Below are 14,344 nucleotides of genomic sequence, written 5' to 3'. Positions count from 1 at the left end.
CTACCTGTCCTCCCAGCCTGATGACCCTACTGTCTCAGCTCATATCTTTGCCTGCCTCTCTGAGATTTTGGCTTGGATGAAGGAACGCCACTTTCAGCTCAACCTTGCCAAGTCAGAACTCCTCGTGATCCCAGCCAACCCATCTGTTGACCACAGCCTCACTATTTATCTTGGTTCAACTACATTAACACCAACCAGAACAGCCCAGAACCTTTGAGTGGTGGTAGATGACTAGCTTAATTTTATTGCCCATATCTCATCAAATGCCCAGTCTTGCAGATTCGCACTTTACAACATCAGGAAAATCAGACCTTTTCTGTCTGTATATGCTGCGCAGCTCCTGGTCCAAGCTCTGTTCATTTCAAAACTGGACTACTGCAATACCCTGTTGGTTGGCCTCCCAGCTAACACAATTAAGCTACTGCAGATGGTTCAGAACACAGCAGCGAGTCTGGTTTTCAATCAGCCAAAAATACCTCATGTCACCCCCTCCTGAATTCAGTCAACTGGCTACCTGTAGCAGCCTGTATAAAATTCAAGGCTTTGACTTTGGCCTTTAGGACAGCCATTGGAACAGCACCCTCTTAAATCATTTCACTCTGCCAGCTCTATGTCCCCATTCGCTCTCTGCGGTCAGTGAATCACAAAAAGGCTCAAAGACTATTTCACGATCATGCACTTTCTCTGTTCCTTTGTGGTGAAAGAACCTCCACATGATCTGCTGATACCATCGAAACATTCAAGAACCAGCTGAAAAAACATCTGTTCTGTGAGCGCATAACCAATCCACACTAATTGCACTAACAGTACTACTGCACTTAACTTGAACTTACTGTGCAAAAAAAAAAAAAAAAAAAAAAATCCTTCTCTGTCTCTTTCTTTTGCACTAGCGCCTATACAACTCCAGCCACCTTGAGAACTTGGCAGTACAACACTGCAGATATTGTTGAACTTTGTATGACAAATTGCTTGCTATGTTCCTAATTTTTAAGTCACTTTGGGTTAAATTGTCTGCTAAATGACTAAATATAAATGTAAATGTAACCATTCAGGCCTATCAGCTTTCAGTGCCAGATTAATGTGTTATCATGACCACACAGGAAGTCGGCATGCTGTTTCCGAAAGAAGGATACCTTCCTGACATGTGCCATTTCCTACCAGACATTTTTGCATCGGTTTTAGTGTGTTTACCTTCCCACGTTGCTCGACCAGCCCGAGACCTGTGTTCGTATCCACGTTGAAACCAGTAAGTAATTGCGTTTGTTTAATCAGTGATGATCGTGATTCGGAGGTTGCACTTTTCCCTCTATCATTTCATTTTTACTCCACTAATGGTTAGGTTCAGGTTTGGGTTTGGGTCGGTGGGTAGAATCCATAAAATATGCATTCCTCTTCACTATATTACATCCTGTACAGCTGAAAGGAAATCGCTTCACAACTAACTTTTGGTGACCTCTCCTGGACATAAATGGATCTCACACATACCTATACGGCCTACAACACTTCCCGCTTTGGCCAATGGGGGCAGTGTTTTAAATTTAGCTAAACGTATGCAGATTTTTGCTAAAGAAAAGTCGACCTACTCTTTCCGATTTCACTGAGATCAGGCTGATCAGGCCAGCTTGTAGTTAATGTGACAGGTGAAGAGAAACTTTCAAAATGTGCCAAAATTTAGATAAAATAAAAATGATTGGAGGATCTAAAAAAACATGGAAGACTAAATGACAGGATCATATAGTAATAGAGGATAAAGTACTGTAGATGTTACTGAATATGGAATGATGCCCTCCATTCATTAATAAATGTTTGCATTAATTGTAGTCTGTAGACGGCACTGTGATTTGTTCTGTTCGTTTATTGTTTAGACAAGTGTTGGGTTGGTGATCAGAAAGATTATAACACAATGGTAGTTATCAAGACTATTTAAAGATGTTTTGGGAGAGGAGATCATATGTGTACGGTTGCATAATTGCCAGCAAAAGGATATAATAAAACATGATATTTAAATGTTATATTTTATTGACTTGATCTTTCCATACTGATTTACGTTTGCCTCTCTGAAAAATTCCTTCACGGACTGCCACTAGTTCAGTCTGTCATTCTATTTCTCTTCTCCATTAAGGACCTTAAAGACATGTTATAAATAACACTCTAGTCACTTCACATTTCAGTCTGAATGACTGCCTGACCCCTGCACTGGCCCGCCACACAATCCCCTGCCAGTAATAACACACACACACACACACACACACACACACACACAGGTCAAATAGCGTGTGTTGCCACTGTATGAAATCATGAGGGAAGCCATATTTTTTATAGGATGATCATTAAACTAATTACATGGCACTCTAATAATTGATTGTGATTGGTCAATGCTGGCAGTCTGCAGTCAAATATTTTTGTGTAATGAGTAATCTCTCTCATATCATTCCATGCTCTCTTTCTTCTCACCAAATCAATATCCATGTCCATTTATTTATTTATTTGGTAAATGACCATGTTATAAGCAGGAGGATGCACAGTCAAGTCAGTCATTGTCATTTACTTTGTGATAATGCCCACAGCCCAGCTGAATGTACATTATGCCTTACAGAGACTTCTTGTTTTAGATGTTTTAGAAGAAATTACTTTCCAGAAAAAACACAGAATACTCTTAGACAACATTTTACATTCTTCTGATAAATTTTATTTTCACCTGAGACCTGGAAATGACCATCTTTTTTTCTTTTTTCTTAAAGACTGTTGGACACAACCGCACACTGACTGACACAAAACTAACAGCAGTGAAACTGGAATGATTGTACATACTGTAACACGTCAAGTTCTGGTACCCTAGGATTGGACACATTATGCCGACTCACCCATAAGTGGCATCTCCTATCAGACATTTTTGCATTGGCTTCAACATGTTTACCGTCCCCTGTAAAGCAACCAGAAGCATGTTGTGTCAGCAATGTGGAAACCCCGGTTCAGATCCCGGGTAAAAACCAGGAAGTAATTGTGTTCGCATAATCAGTTACGGGTTGCTATTCGGAGGTTGCATTACATTTTTACTCCACTGGTGGTTGGATGGGATACAATTTATAAAATATGCATTCCTCTTCACTGTATTAAAGCCTGTACAGCTGAAAACAACTCGCTTTTGGTGCCCATCTGTGGACATTTCACCGAGAAAATTTACCACCATAACTAGACAGATATGTACAAATTTTGGAGCAACATATACTACCATTCAGCACCTTCTTTTCCAGGGACATCCTTGTATTTTCCAGCAGGACAACTTCAAACAACATACTGACCAAATAAGCAGAGAGTGCAGGTGCTAGACTGGCTGCCTGCAGTCCTAACCTGTCTCCAATTGAGAATGTGTGGCGCATTATTAAGCACACCATCCGGCAAGGAAGACCCCATACAATTGTGCAGCTGAAGACCTACATAATGGAGGAAATTCCACTTTTTAAATGGTTAATAAGTGTTATTAGAAGAAATGGTTATGTTTCACAGTGGTAAACATTCGACTGTCCCAACTTTTTTGGAGCGTGTTGCAATCATCTGATTTGAAATTCAAAACAATGAAATTCACAAGGTAAAACATCATACAATGTGTAGTTGTGCTTTCAATATAGCAAAGGGTGAATATAATTTACAAATCACTCCTTTTTGTTTTTATTAGCATTTTTCATACTGTCTTTTTAGGAATTGGAGTTAAATAATTGATTTATTCATGAATAAACCACAATATCTACCTTAATTTCGCTAAATAATTTAAATTCATCTAAAATACCACACAGGGACATCCATGAACACTTTTAACTGATGACATAAACTTCATATTGTTTGTTATATTATTGTAATATAATACTAAATTATTAATATTAATGAACATTTTATTTGTAATATACATGGTAATTTCTATACCTTCACTCAGAATTGATCCCTCACACGAAATTAAATGCTTGAATCTTTATTTTTGCAAACAAACCTTAGTGTGTTGTGTGTGTCACAGTAGTGTTTTAATATGGGGGGGGGGATTTTCTCCCCTTTTCTTCCCAAATTTGGAATGCTCAATTCCCAATGCGCTCTAAGTCCTCGTGGTGGCGTAGTAACTCGCCTCAATCTGGGTGGCGGAGGACGAATCTCAGTTGCCTCCGCGTCTGAGACTGTCAATCCCAGCATCTTATCACGTGGCTTGTTGAGCACGTTACCGCAGAGACATAGTGCGTGTGGAGGCTTCACGCTATTCTCCGCGGCATCCACGCACAACTCACCACGCGCCCCACTGAGAGCGAGAACCACATTATAGTGACCACAATGTGGTTAACCCAACGTGACTCTACCCACCCTAGCAACCGAGCCAATTGGTTGCTTAGGAAGCCTTACTGGAATCACACAGCACTCCCTGGATTCGAACTTGCGACTCCAGGTGTCGTAGTCCGTGTCTTTACTTGCTGAGCTTCCCAGGCCTTCAGGTCATATAAAAGTCTTAAACCTTAAACCGTGTTTTCCACCATGAACATGTTTTTAGAAAGCCACTGATTATAAAAAAATTTGATTTTAAGTAACATTTCTCTTTGAGTTGACTATTGTGTGACTTAAGCAAGCATTCAGTCTGTATTTTTTCTCCCACCAAAACTGTTGTTGTGATACAGTTCAGTGTCAGTTCAATATTTTTTAACCATTTTTAATAAAGAATAGGTATTGTTTACTTACGTTGCAATTCTGCAATGATGGTCTCTGAGGGTTAAACTGCTATTTTATCAGGCAAAGATAATAAACTGTTTAAGGTTTATGAAGGGGTACATTAATTACTATTTATAAATCATTGATATGCAACATCCTAGAACCAAGATCAGATCAGCCCATTTTATCGTCGCCACATTGGCTACCTGTTAAATTTTGTATCAATTTTAAAATTCTGATAATTACTTACAAAGCTTAGAATGTTCTAGCTCCTCAGTACCTGCACCTCGGCGTTTTTGTCTGCAAGTGTGGAGTTCAAAGCGGCGTTGGACACTTGCATTGCCGCCCTGATGTGAATCATTAATGCAGATTGCTGTAGCAAAGTGGATAGGCACAGTCTACCGGCTGATTAATATTGTGGAGGATGAGAGTTTATGAGAATTTAATTCCCATTGCCATGAAAATGCAGCCTATGTGGGGACATATTCTTTCAATTAGTCAAACTCCCACTTAGATGTTGGGAAACATTTAATGTTTCTTGAATTGGTGCTACTTTACAGAATTTTTGTCTTTATACTGTGGAAGGTTTTGTTTGGAAAATGTTTATAAAGCATTACATTGTTGCATATTGTTTTGTTTACTTTCCTAATATGGAAATAAATGCATTTTGACAGGAAAAGAAGTATATATAGTCAAATTTCAGCATTTTCAAAATCTGCGATTCATCGCAATTAACTACAAAACATTATGAGATTAATCGCGATTAAAAATTGTAATCTGCTGACAGCACTAATAATAACATAAAATAATATTTTTGCTGCATTGTAACATTGTTACAAGTAGGGCAATTTATGGTTTTGAAGTATGATAAGTGTATTTATTAATAACATGTTAGTTATAATGGCTCACTATTAAGCAAGACTTGGATGAAATTTAGTCATTTATTAACCTTTTATAAACCCTTAAAATAGGGAACATTAATGTAAAATATTACTCAAACTTTTCACAAGCCTTAACCCTTAACTTATTTATTTAATGCTAAAGGGGTAAAAAACATATTACAATCAAACGTCTGCCTTTGCTGCTTGTCCTCTTTAAAGACTCCTATTGTTTTCCATTGTTCCTGTAATTGTATCAGATGGTGTGTATTTTCAGCAGCGGGACATTATTTCATGTGTCTTTCAGGATTATGGTTAAAAGTATGACAGAGTGAAAGATCACCATCTTTAGGTTTAGGACACGTCTGAACAGGCTCTATACCATCTCAGCAGGATAGTTACAGTTTAAGAGGGATGTTGTTGTGTTACTAAAATAATACACCTAATTCCCCTTCAGACGCACCCTTGAACTGCTCATGACACATGCTTACTGAAGCCCTAAACTAATAGGAATGAACAGACTAAGAGTCCATTATTGGGCTAGAAACTCATTCAACCTTTATTCTTTAACAGTTCAAGTGGCAAACCACAAAACTGACACTTCAGTGTGTCCTTTGTCTACAGTCAAACTAAGATGAACTGTACATTTTGTCAAATGTAGGATTTGTGGTTGTTGTCTACCTGTTTCATTTGTATCAACATCTACTGTATATTTGTCCTATTAGTCGCTATAACTGGCAAAGCACAAGCATGTATATTCGAGGGTTTTTTCAGCACTCAATGATACAATGAGCTAGAAAAACAACTCCGTGTGCTTGACTAAGCTACAAACAGAGAATACGACTGCATTTAATGTACATGTACTTGGTCTACAATGCAGATCACACATAAAATGTAATCCAATCAGAACTGAAACTAAAGCACAAGTGAACAGATGTTAAAATCAAGAAACATTGAGAAAACAGAAGGATAGTTCCACTCTAATTTATACAACCAAACATACAACAGACTGTGGACTGTGGCATTCTAGTCGATCATGCTTGCAAGAACACATGATTTTAACGCTTCTGGTCGTGGAACAAGGGAAGGTAAACACACTGGAGCCGATGCAAAAATGCCGTATAGGATATGCCGTATGTTGGTGAGTCTGCATAATGTGGCCAAACCTAGGGTACCAGGACTCTCGGAAATAACATTTTGCTTTGGATAATTACATTAATGTAAACATGTTTCTCTCCAAGATTAATAAAAACTTTAACACTTTACATTAATGTTTCCTTTTTCAAGGGTTCATAAAGAGGTTCATTTTCAAATGCATTATAAATCACTGATATGCAGTTATAACAGCATGAATAAAAATAGAGACTGTCATGCAATACTTGCCAATTAGGGAGCCATTTTCCCCCTCATATTTTATAAATGCTTAATAAGACTTATTCAACATTAGTAACCTGTGAAAATGTACCTTAATGTAAAGTGAACACATATGAAGCATTGATTAAGGAGTTGCTAACATTAGAAGCCTATGTATATAAAGTTGAGTGTGGTTTAATCAGGTTTTATTATATGGCATATGCTGTGAATGAACATGAAGATCTGAAAAGTGTTTTTGCAGAGGACTTTAGGTGACTAGGATTAGTTAAGTTGGGACAGCAGTCGGCGTAACACCATTCTTTTGACATCAACGTGACAAGAAAAGTGACAACACAAGTGAGTCAAGACATTACAGTCGTGAATAGAAACACAAAGCGGACTGTAGCAAAGTGGCATAATGTCTCCTTTCAATAGGCTACAATAATCTTTTTTGCTACATTGTGACATAAATCATGAATTAGGCCATTTTATGTTTTTGATTAATATAAGTATGAATAAGTCTATTGATTAAGCATTTATATCATTAAAATTCTCACCATTTGGCAAGTATTTCAAGAAACGTGCCCTTTTTATTCATGTTGTTATAACCGTTTATCAATGCTTTATAATGCATTTGTTAATTACTTGTTAATCTTTAATAAACGCCTTTATAAACCCTTAACAAGTGGAACATTACTGTAAAGTGTTATCATAAAATGAATTATTGTTGTTGATGTTATTATATTTACATTTATGCATTTGGCAGATGCTTTTATCCAAAGCGACTTACAGTGCCCTGATTACAGGGACAATCCCCCTGGAGCAACCTGGAGTTAAGTGCCTTGCTCAAGGACACAATGGTGGTGGCTGTGAGGATTGAACCGACAACCTTCTGCTTATCAGTTCAGTGCTTTAGTCCACTACACCACCACTCCTATTATATACAGCAGTTAACAAAAAGTTGTTTTGTACACAACTGTGTAGAGTTAAGTTCAACAAGTGTGATGTTGAGAGGAAAAGAAGGAAATAACTAAGGTGCATCCTACATGGGATGAATCAAGTGTGTATTTTTGATGAATGAAGAGTAGCCAAAAGGAGGCAGTTGGATATAGAGTATGATAATGCGTGGTTGTATTATGAGCTTAGTTTCTTTCCTATAATACATGTAGCAGAAGGGGTGTGACATCAACCACTTTCTGTAAAAATACACCAATCAATTCATGTGTACTGCAAAAATGAATTATTACCTATTCGTTTCTTATCCTTTCATTCTCACCTTATTTATCTGTACATAAAATAGGTCACCTTAACTCCCGTGTCAGCTCTAAAATAAGACTGAATCATAAAAGAGTGTAAATGAATTGCACTCTCCACCCATAGCCTACACTGTATGTGCACTGTTGGTGGAAATATGTCAATTAACGTGAATTCAACTACTCCAGATAGATGTTACCACGAGCATTGTAGGTTACCCGACAAAATATGTTTCCTCCCCGATAAACGTGAATTGTGATTGAGGTTATGACGCGTTACCTTCCAGCCGGCAGAGCTGTTGCTGTCTCCTTTATCTTTGAAATAGGGCACATATCGGACCATCCAGTCGTAGATCTGTGACAGGGTGAGTCTTTTGTCGGGTGTGCTCTCGATGGCGCGGGTGATGAGCTCCGCGTAAGACTGGTTTCCCCACGCGTTCCGCCGGGACGAGCTCTTGGTTTTACGCAACGCAGCTCCGGTGAAGCCTTGAAATCCTTCGGCATCCAACATCATCATCCTCCTCATGCACGATGATGATGAAACATGATCCGACTCCACTTTACAGATGCTCAGATCGAGCGACAGATCCGCGCTCAGCTCACACGAGGAGTCCAGCCAGCTGCACGAGCGAGGTCTGCTCTCCATATCCACCTGATGAGCCTCCGCTTCATCATCTTCCGTCATCATCATCATCTTAAACTGATGGCAGGTAAATGTCGTCAGGTGACGTCGTGTTGTCAGAGGGAAGAGAGCGGATGCAGCAGTCGAGCGCGCGTCATGTTGAAGTGTGATTGCAGTAATGGACGCATCATCTTCATTCCCAGCCCGACTTTAAATCAGTGTGTGTGACCGTGAAGCGCATGGCGGCTGCAGCATCAGTGGCGTGATGGCAGATCTCATTGCAGTCAGAGCGCCGGAAAAGTTCACACTGTCTGCACGAGACATGTCCTGATACGTGTTTGAATAAGTAACCCCCTCCAAACGCCATAAGTCCCATGAAGTGGGACAACACTATTCTGTTCTGTTCTGTTCTGTTGAAATGTTCTGATCTTATTCTATAAGGCTCCACGAGATAAAAGACTCCTTTGATTTTATTTTCTCCCAAAAAACTAAATAGCATCAAAAACTACCACAGCACTTTCCTAAACACGTTTTTCACTATACACTGCAAAATGTCCCTGTTCCATGAGATCTTTGCGTGTGATGTGTAAAGGTTGATTTTGAGGTAATTTGATCAAAATGTTTAATTTTTTTTTAAATGTTACAAATTTCTGTAGCTAATGAAAATCCCTGAAATTAACATTTCTTTTGAGACACAATACTTATTTATCATTTTCAGTTTTGTTTAAGGTCATTAAATCAAACATTTTTCAATAATTGTCTAATAAGCGGGACAAATAGATTTGTTATGAAAAATGTTCAAAGTGGGCTCACATTGACTCATCCAGTTATAATAGAGATTAGTTTGTTTATAGAATACTTAAGATGTAATAAAATGTCAAAGGTGTTTGAAATTAACAGGAAATGGTTGACCTTTTTCTGAAGTGGTTATTTTGAGTAAGCATCATCTTAATTTGTTACTCAAAAAAGCATCATGCTGTCTCAAAATGATTTGTATTAGTTGACAAATTGTGCTCTATACACTGTAAAAAAAACAAACAAACAAAAAAAACAAACAAACAATAAATCAGTATTGTCACTGTATTGTCTTTTTAAATATATTATTATTTTTTTTTTTTTTTACTGTATATTTTATGATAACTATCCATTAACCAATTAACGTTTATTTATTTATTTATTTATTTTTTTTAATTACAATTTTTTTTACAGTGTAACTATTGCCCTGGTATCTACACAATATCACTTTAAACCCCCTAAGGGCCCTTTTAAGAGTGGGGTAAAAGGCTCCCTCTGCACTTCTTTTTCTTTTCTTTTTTTTTTTTTTTACTGAATTTTAATCGAAACAACCTTCCATTGTTATTTATTTTCACACACATTATGTTGCTCTATCAATATTCAATAAAATAAAATAATTTTTTTATTTTTTATTTTTTACCTTGATGCATTTTGTGACCAGAAAAAAAGCAAAATTTCCTTAAGGGATGCCTTTAGCCACGTTGTACCCTATAACTTTTTTCCATTTTGTAGGAATGTTTAATTTTCTGTTCTATTCTGTATAATTTATTTGATTCTGTCATGACAGAATCGATGTCCCAACAAAGCATGACCAAAGGTCAACATTATTCTATTCTATTCTACAGAAATTTTCTGATTTTATATGTATTGATTTTCTTCTGATTCTAGTTTTTTTTTTCAATGTCCACAACAATTTATGTGATTCTATTAAATTCTGTTCTTCTTTATTTATGTATTTCTATGACACATCCTAAATTCTATTCTATTATTTTTTGGTAGGCTAAATATTTAATTTTTCCCGATGACAGCAGATAGATCTTAAAGTTGCATGGTAGAAATCAGTGCTGATAAAAAAAGAGAGGAATCTGAACAGGTATTAATTGCTTATTTGGACCAATAATGGTATCCCTGCACACTTGTAATGTATCCACCCCATTACAGCTCATTTATCAGTACTTCGGAGATTCGCTCACATCCTCAAACCCACATAATTTTGACCCAAGCCTAAACAACAGACTAGTTCACAGACATCTCACCAAAAAAAGTTTAGTCTTGTTTTTCATTTGGTACCATGGATAGTGATGCAGCCTAGTGTGTTAAAGATCAGGGGTAACTGTCAAGGCTGTTAGTTCAAATCCCATCAAGGGTTGATTCATGACTAATGAACCCTTGAAGACACTGAAACCACCCCCCCCCACACACACACACCTTTAAATTTGTTTTTCGTATTGACAGCGGTGTTCATTCCAAATACAGTGTTCGCTCAGGAACAGTGGACAGCTTTGTCTAACATTAAACATCATACATGTGTGCTGGCACAACACAATGAGACATTCCAAGAGTGACATAATTCACCACAATCCAAATCCACAAAACATCCACAGGATACAAGCATGAATACTTTGCTTTGTCACCACCCAACACACCCACTAATTCAGCACATTCACGATACACAATACACCCACAGAGGAGCAGATAATGTGAACTCACACTCATAATATTACACATGCTAAACATAGAGTATACTAAAGTGTTAGCTTGTCATATGCAACCTAATGTTCTGCATTTTCTCAAGGCTCAGCACTACACCTCTAACACGTACTAACACATCCTTTACAGATCCGAGAGAGGGACGTGGGTGTCTGTCAGTGATGGCAGTAATAAAATAATGTAGAGTATATGTTGGTCATGTTTAGCTTTCATTGGGGGGAGCAGCCAATGCTCCCAATGGTTTCTGTGAGGGTTAGGTTTAGGGATAGGTTTAGGGTTGAAAAAAATCTCATTTGCTCAGTATACAAAATCATTTAAGACAAGAGGTCAATGGAGCATATGATAGTAAAATGCGTGTGTGCAGGTATATCTGCATTATGAGAACATCCAGAGTGTCCCCATCATTCAAACGGTTTAACAAACCAAACAATCTTTTATGAAAATGTACAAATGCACAAAGGTTTGTGTGTGGGTGAGGGTATTGAACCTATCATTAGCTCACTAAAACAACAACTAGAAGTCGATAGAAAGTGAGACCACTGGTGATACAAAACATTACTCCTCAGGAAGTTGGCTTAGACGTTGTGTGTGATGATATTTTAATTGTTTATATGGCTGAAACAGTGTACGACAGTTAACTCTTTAGCTGGCAGGTTCAAAAGTCGGCAGTGTAGGTGTGTGTGTTTGTGTGGAGGTCATGCAGAATTCACTTTCTAATAATGTTATTAATGAATACCTGTTAAGAAACTGCCTAAACTCAGTCATACCACAATGTTTATTGAAGGCATAATTTTAAAAAGCTCATAATCCTGTTATGCTTGTTTTCTGGATAAATATTTGGGTTCATACACAGATCTTATACAGGGACAAAAGACTGACAAATAGATTCATTTGACACATGCATCCACTTCTTTAAAAATGAAATTTCAGATACATTGATATTTCACATTTGTGTTTGGTGTTAGCATCATTAATTTTTATGAGTGCTTACTATTACTTTTAGTTAAGCTGCTTAACAGGCTAGCTGCCTTAGTCATTAATATAAATCTATATTCGAAAAATAATTTAAAAAGCATCCTTTCTGGATTCCTTATCTGCTGAAATCTTTCACATTTTTAAACCCAATGTCCTGCTTTACCTCATTTTATATGATACAAATCTCCCTACATGTGAAAAAATTTTGAAAACTGAATGTTTACTCTATATATTATAAGTCTGGTTCATCCTTGGGAGCGATTTCCAAACACACAAAAGTACCACGATCATCTGTACAAACAATAGTAAACAAGTATAAACACCATGCCATTTTACCACTCAGGAAGGAGACGCATTCTGCCTCCTAGAGATGAACGTAGTTTGGTGCAAAAAGTGCAAATCAATACCAGAACAACAGAAAAGGACCTTGTGAAGAAACTGGAGGAAACAGGTAGACAAGTATCTATATCCACAGTAAAACAAGTCCTATATCGATATAACCTGAAAGGCTGCTCTGCAAGGAAGAAGTCACTGCTCCAAAACTGCCATAAAAAAGCCAGACTACAGTTTGCATGTGCATATGGGGACAAAAATCTTACTTTTTGGAGAAATGTCCTCTGGTCTGATGAAACAAAAATTGAACTGTTTGGCCATAATGACCATAGTTATGTTTGGAGGAAAAAGGGTGAGGCTTGCAAGCCGAAGAACACCATCCCAACCGTGAAGCATGGAGGTGGCAGCATCATGTTGTGGTGGCGCTTTTCTGCAGGAGGGACTATTTCACAAAATAGATGGTATCATGAGGAAGGAAAATTATGTGGATATATTGAAGCAACATCTCAAGACATCAGCCAGGAAGTTAAAGCTTGGTCACAAATGGGTCTTCAAAATGGACAATGACCCCAAGCATACCTCCAAAGTTGTGGCAAAATGGCCAACAAAGTCATGGTATTGGATTGGCCATCACAAAGCCCTGACCTCAATCTGATAGAAGATTTGTGGGCAGAACTGAAAAGGCGTGAGTGAGCATGGAGGCCTACAAACCTGACTCAGTTACACCAGTTCTGTCTGGAGGAATGGGCCAAAGTTCCAGCAACTTATTGTGAGAAGCTTGTGGAAGGCTACACAAAACATTTGACCCAAGTTAAACAATTTAAAGGCAATGCTACCAAATACTAACAAAGTGTATGTAAACTTCTGACCCACTGGGAATGTGATGAAAGAAATAAATGCTGAAATAAATCATTCTCTCTGCTATTATTCTGATATTTCACATTCTTATAATAAAGTAGTGATCCTAACTGACCTAAGACAGGGAATGTTTTCTACGATTAAGTGTCAGGAATTGTGAAAAACTGAGTTTAAATGTATTTGTAAATGTAAATGTATTTGTAAACTTCTGACATCAACTATATATATATATATATATATATATATATATATATATATATATATATATATAGATAGATAGATAGATAGATAGATAGATAGATATAAACAAGATTTAAAGATTGAGTTGTTGGAAGGCTGAGATCATTCTTAGGTGGTCCAGAGACTCTGGAAATTAATCAAGTACTTTTTTGTTTGATTATCTGACTTGGAAGTAAATTCATGGCAGAGAATATTATAAAAGCCATAAGTTTCAGTGATTTTAATACAGGTAAGGGATGTTCTTATGCACAACTCACTGCATGCTGTATCATCAGTGGAAAACTGGAAAAAAATGGAGTAAAAGAGACATCTGATGGTGAAATTATTGAGTCTGAGGCAGGACTATCGGCTTGTTTGATCAACAGATGACTAGAGGCCTGTACCATGAAGGTTTCTGAATGAACTCAAGGTTTCAGGATTGGTTTCAGGTTGACAAATTCAAACCAATCCAGTCAGGTTTAACTGGTACCATGATGCAGCTCATCAACTTTCTCTGTCAACTCAGGCTTCGATTCTGACTTTAAGATTAGATTATACGCTCATGCACATGAATGAGTGACGTTTGCATCGCACAACCAATCGTGTGAGAGAACATGATTCACTTCTCACGAGAGACTCAGTGGGATTTACCTCTCTGCTGAAAG

The 14,344-nt window shown here is 37.4% G+C and overlaps 1 protein-coding gene across 1 annotated transcript in view; it reads right to left on the bottom strand.

Annotated features, from left to right (window-relative positions):
* Positions 1-9,055, bottom strand: part of LOC127452530 (forkhead box protein O4-like) — a 44,066-nt gene extending 35,011 nt beyond the window's left edge. The window contains exon 1 of the mRNA XM_051718044.1: positions 8,448-9,055. Coding sequence (XP_051574004.1) covers positions 8,448-8,861 — 414 coding nt within the window. The 5' untranslated portion in view covers positions 8,862-9,055. The remainder of the gene's footprint in view (positions 1-8,447) is intronic.
* Between the last annotated feature and the right edge of the window lie 5,289 nt (positions 9,056-14,344).

The sequence above is a fragment of the Myxocyprinus asiaticus genome, chromosome 15, assembly GCF_019703515.2.
Source record: "Myxocyprinus asiaticus isolate MX2 ecotype Aquarium Trade chromosome 15, UBuf_Myxa_2, whole genome shotgun sequence".
Lineage (NCBI taxonomy): Eukaryota > Metazoa > Chordata > Actinopteri > Cypriniformes > Catostomidae > Myxocyprinus > Myxocyprinus asiaticus.
The sequence above is the reverse complement of the archived record's forward strand: the minus strand, read 5'-3'. Positions and strand labels throughout refer to the sequence as shown.